Genomic DNA, 5205 nt, shown 5'->3' on the forward strand with positions numbered 1-5205 from the left:
CTGATCGATAAGCAACGTATTTTATATTTCCCCGGGGTATCATTTTTTATCATTAAGTCTCTCTACCTTAGTGTTACGATTTGGCCGGCTTAAGGTAACATACATACATACATATATATTTTACCACTATGCATTGTATGAAAGAATGCCGTCTATCTATCGCTCTGCATAGAATATACTTTTTTAGTTTCTAATAAATATATCGCTTTGGACTTTCCGGGACTAGAAGCTTTATGGATTCTTCAATTTTAATTAAATCCTGCTTTTTTATAATTTTTAAATTTACAAAGTTGTCTGTTTATAGTTTTATTTTGAAAGTATTCATCTAAAAAACAAATATCAAAGTGAAAATGCTCAAAATGTGAGCGAAAGCCACCGATCTTTGGGACCAAACTGTTAAATCAGGATGAAATATTAGTCAATTATAAACAAAAATCAAAGTAAAGTAAACTCATCTAGCTAGGGAATATGTGTTCACGAGTCAATGTAAGAAAGTCACAGGAATAAGACTACATTAACTTGGAAAAAAAACTATACTTTTTCAAGGTTGAATGTTTTTATTTTTTTCTCAAATATGTTGTCTGTGAATATATTGTTATTATTCTGTATTATTCCCTTGAGGTGTTATAAGGAGCACTTGCAGTCGATAATACAAAATTCTTTTATTATTCATATTTATATAATATATACTGTAGTTTGCAAGGTTGGTTCATGTATTTTTACCTTCAGAAAACTGTTACCCTTTTTTTAGACTCTGCGATGTCTTTAATTTCATTCAATTAAAAATTAGCATGTGTTGTATCGCATCCTGTAAGAAACCCCCCAGAACTTTTTACTTGTCAATTTTGATCAGAGACATACAATCTATGGTTTTCAGGGGGTTTTCAGACCCCAGCGGAGGCTGCCCCCCCCCCCTTAAAGAAAAAAATTTATCCCCCCTGTTCCTGTTTACGTTCCTGATTTTATTGTCGAACATATTTAGATTAATCGGAATAATCCCTGAAATCTTTTATCGGAAATAAGAATGAATTAAAATTAGTCTAAACTATTTTAAGACGGTGATTGAAGAAATAATAAATTTGTAAATTTAGATTGATAATTAGGAAGTATGTTAATCCATTCATTTAATCCCCACCAGGAGATGTCAATTTGTCCTAATTGAATTCTTGACATGGTCACTCTGGGTCCTCTGGGTCGCCGTTCAAGGTTTATTTTAAATTCTTTGCGGGATTTCCGCTAAAACACCTAACCTATTTATAATAATCAAGTAAAAGAATTGAATTTTCGCCACAAACTAAAATTTTCTTTTACTTAAATCTGTGCAACCTTATGGTGTAAACCTTTGATATTTTAAACTTAGACTATTTGATCCAACAGCATTTATAGTTTGAAATATCAACGGTCTTCGCCATCGGGTTAAAAAGATAAAGGAATTTGAAAATGTAGGTTTTCTATTATCTATCGTTTTCTTGAAGTTGATTAAGATACGTTAAAAATAAATTTAAAACGAATTGAGTCTTGTTCAAATCAGAATATCTTTGATGACCCAGGTCGTAGACATTAGATATTACAAACTATAAATTCTGTTAGATCAAATAACTTTATTTCAAATATCAAAGGTTCACACCATTTGGTTAGAATATTTGAGTTTAAGGCAAAGACTCAATTTCTTTATTTTTACTTTCCTTACTATGTCCTTGAATTCTTCATAAATATAATCCTTTGTGATATGGTTCACTCTGTCTAATATGTGTTTGTGACTGCAGTGTGTGTGTAAGTTTAATTGTTTTCTAAATATTGACCTCAGTTTCACAATATTCATTTGTATTCAGAATATATTATTAATCGTTTATTAATCATGAACAATGAGACAATGTAATATAATAATCTATTTATAAATTTATGCCAGGAAACAGCCTTCCATTGAAGGTGCATTTTCCGGAGAAGGAGCTACTGTTAAACCAGGAGCTGTTAAATATGCACCCGGAGCAGGCTAAACCTACAATGGAGGAGCTAAACCTGTCCTTTATACTGTATATTAGAACTATAAGAGTAAAGTATATCGTCTAGAGATGAGTTGGATTGACATGAACTACTAATCTGACAATCCACTCCTTGACTACGGTACTCAGGATATTTTCCACTCTTCCTCAAACTTCCAGAAAGTTTAGGATCTATGTTAGGATTCACTTTAGTTTTTCTCAGGGTGCCAGAATGCACTCCGATAGGGTTTATCGTTCCCTGCTGAACGGAGTAACTTCTCCCGGAGTAAGGACTGTTTTCACCAGAGCGGAGAAGATCAGGTCGAAGTTTCTCTTTGGAGTTATTAAACTCTGGTTCAAAGTATGATTTCTTGACAGTACCGTAGAGTGCATCAGGAGGTATTGTATTGTGACTGTTGTGACTAACTGTACTACTTCTACAGCTCTCCAGGTCCGTACGATCACTGCCTGAATCCTTAGGAGGGCCACCGGAGCAACAACCAATCCGAACCACGTAGATAATAATAACACTGAGCAGGAGAATTGTCAGAACTCCTCCGACTATAATTGCAGCAAATACTTCCTCGGTAAATAGTCTTGTATCAATCACAACAACGCGGAGTGGAAGAGTTTCTTTCCTGTAATCATTTTCCACCTGGAGAATGAACTCTTTAGAGTCCTCCAACCTGACACTAAAGATGAGAAGACTGGCGGAGAAACAATACTCGGAGATCACATGACTACTCCCGGCATGGAATCGCTCGAAGGTTGACCCTGCTATGAGCTCTACTGTCCTATCAGCCTGCCCTACCGGACCCAGGTTCCAGGTTACACGTGGAGCAGGTTTAGCGCAGAATTCAACCACAGCATTGAGATCCTCTCCTAGGTTTAACACATACTCCGTCTTCACCTTTATCCGATCTATCTCAGGTTTACCAAGAACATCAATGAGGATCGGATCAGATTGAACTTCTCCGATAGTATTCTTAGCAGAGCACACAAAACTACCTTGGTGCTGATAACTAGCCCGCTCAATCTTTAGTTCCTCATCATAGCCACGCACAAGAACCTCTCCGGTATGTGTTTGTTGCAGCCACTGGATATTAGGACTCGGAGAACCCTGAGTATGACACCGTAGAGTTCTCATTTCTCCGATCTGAACTTCGATTCTACCGGTAGCAGATAGACCAGCAATCACAGGAGCATCTGAACAAGATTAGGATTAGTTAAATATATCAAGGAGTCAGAAGTGCTTAGGTTAGAAGAGAAATCAAATTAAAAGACTATTAAAGAAACGTAGAAGTTAAAAGCTATTGAATTGGACGGATTTAGAAAAGTATGAAATCTGAACAAGTAGAATATATAGTCGAATATTGGAGAGTGGGAGAAGAGAGAGGAGGGGAGGGTCTAATGAACGCAAAGAAGCAATATCCTTAATTAAAGAGAAAGAAAAACAGAACTGCAGATATTATTAGTTCTATGCATCAATCCGTTTGGTTATATACACATATAGAGAGAAGGTTCCAGGGAGATAGAGAGATGGTTTTAGGGTTCCAAAGAGAGATTGGAGTTACAGAATGATAAAGAGGGTAGAAAGAATGTAGGAAATGCTATAAGATATAAATAGAATAAATAGAGAGATGGTTTTAGGGTTGCAAAGAAAGATCGGAGTTACAGAATGATAAAAAGGGTAGAAAGAATGTAGGAAATGCTATAAAAGATTGATAGAAGAGACGGAAATATTGTTTTAGGTGATTTTACTGAACAAGGAAGATAGTGAGACGGTTTTAGAAGACTAGAAGGAGATTTGAGGGAAATGAAATGGTTCTAGTGACATAAAAAGATGGTTCCAGGGAGATAAAGAGATAGTTCCAAAGAGAAAAAAGGTGGCTCTAGAAAGATAAAAAGATGGTTCCAGGGAGATAAAGCGACGTTTCCACAAGATAAAATGATGGTTCCAGTGAGCTAAAGAGATGGTTCCATATAGATAAAACGAGAGCAAGATGGGGTTCCAGGGAAATAGAGAGAGTGTTCCAGAGACACCAAGGATTTTCCACGAGAGAAAAGATGAGAGTTTCTTATTCCAAGTTCAAACATATAAAATATAAAATAAACAAACCTAGAAAACTTATCAACTTTATCAGAGCTTAAACTTATTTATAGATATTTATTATATATAAACTTTCCCTTGATCAAATTTTAGAAATTGAGTAAAGTTTCAATCCTTTTTACACTGATTGGAAAGAATATAAAACAAAGTTGGAGAATTAGAAAAAATCTCCGGAAAAGTTTGTGCAAAGAGATAAAAGAATAAAAGAGGATGAAGGGCCGGGGGGGNAGGATGGACACGTATGGTCGGAAGAAAAGATAAACCAAGAGATAAGTACACAAATGGATGGATAAATGATAGATAGTTGGAGAGAATAAATAGATGAATGAATAGACAGCTGGGGTGCAAAATAGGTAGAAAGTTCGACAGTTAGACAGATGTATGGAGGATGGGTTAGAAAGAAACTTACAATGAACTTGAACAAGAACAGTTTCAGGTTTAGACAATCCAAGCTCATTCTCAGCTGAGCACTGGTAGCTACCATCATCCTCTCTTCTCACAGGGTTGAGAACCAGGTTCGGAGAACTCCCAACCAGGATACTCTCTCCGAGTCCTATCTTTCTCCAGGATATCTTGGCAGGAGGGTTGCTGGTCACATCACAGCTCAGGGTAACAGATGCTCCCTCTGGCAGAGGAGCAGGAGAACTTGTTGTAAGTTCTACCCGGGGTGGGAAATATATCTCCAGGTTTAAGGAACTAGTGCTAGGTTCCTCTATAGTAGAGTGTTCCAGGATACATTCTACAGTTGCTCCATTATCATCCCTGGAGACAGGGAGAAGCAACCTGGAGGTTGAGCTCCAGTAACCTCCAGTCTGTAATGTGTCATCCTGATCTCCACTAGGTTTAATAGTTTTCCCTCCAATTCTCCAGGATAGGAGTGGAGCAGGATTCCCTCCCTCAGATACGCACTCCAGGTTGAGCTCCTCTCCTGCCCGTCCTGTGATTTTCTCCGCAACCCGTCCTCCTCCAGCCTTACGTAGCTCAGGTGCACCCGGAGATACTGAAATGAAAAGAAATTAATAAAATTCATCTCAATCCATTCCTCTGTCTCGTCCATAGATGTTTATTGGACCACACAGGTATTCAAAGAATGCTATTCAACCCCTCCCCCCC

General features: G+C 37.3%; 1 protein-coding gene across 1 annotated transcript in view; it reads right to left on the bottom strand.

The window, feature by feature from the left end:
* Window positions 1-1836: 1836 nt before the first annotated feature.
* Window positions 1837-5205, bottom strand: part of LOC111711789 (hemicentin-1) — a 7107-nt gene continuing 3738 nt past the window's right edge. The window contains exons 2-3 of the mRNA XM_023486234.1: window positions 4502-5092; window positions 1837-3188 (exon numbers count right to left, since the gene is read on the bottom strand). Of these exons, the coding sequence (XP_023342002.1) occupies window positions 2014-3188; window positions 4502-5092 (1766 nt within the window). The 3' untranslated portion in view covers window positions 1837-2013. The remainder of the gene's footprint in view (window positions 3189-4501; window positions 5093-5205) is intronic.

The sequence above is a fragment of the Eurytemora carolleeae genome, unplaced genomic scaffold (assembly GCF_000591075.1).
Source record: "Eurytemora carolleeae unplaced genomic scaffold, Eaff_2.0 scaffold1200, whole genome shotgun sequence".
Taxonomy (NCBI): Eukaryota; Metazoa; Arthropoda; class Copepoda; order Calanoida; family Temoridae; genus Eurytemora; species Eurytemora carolleeae.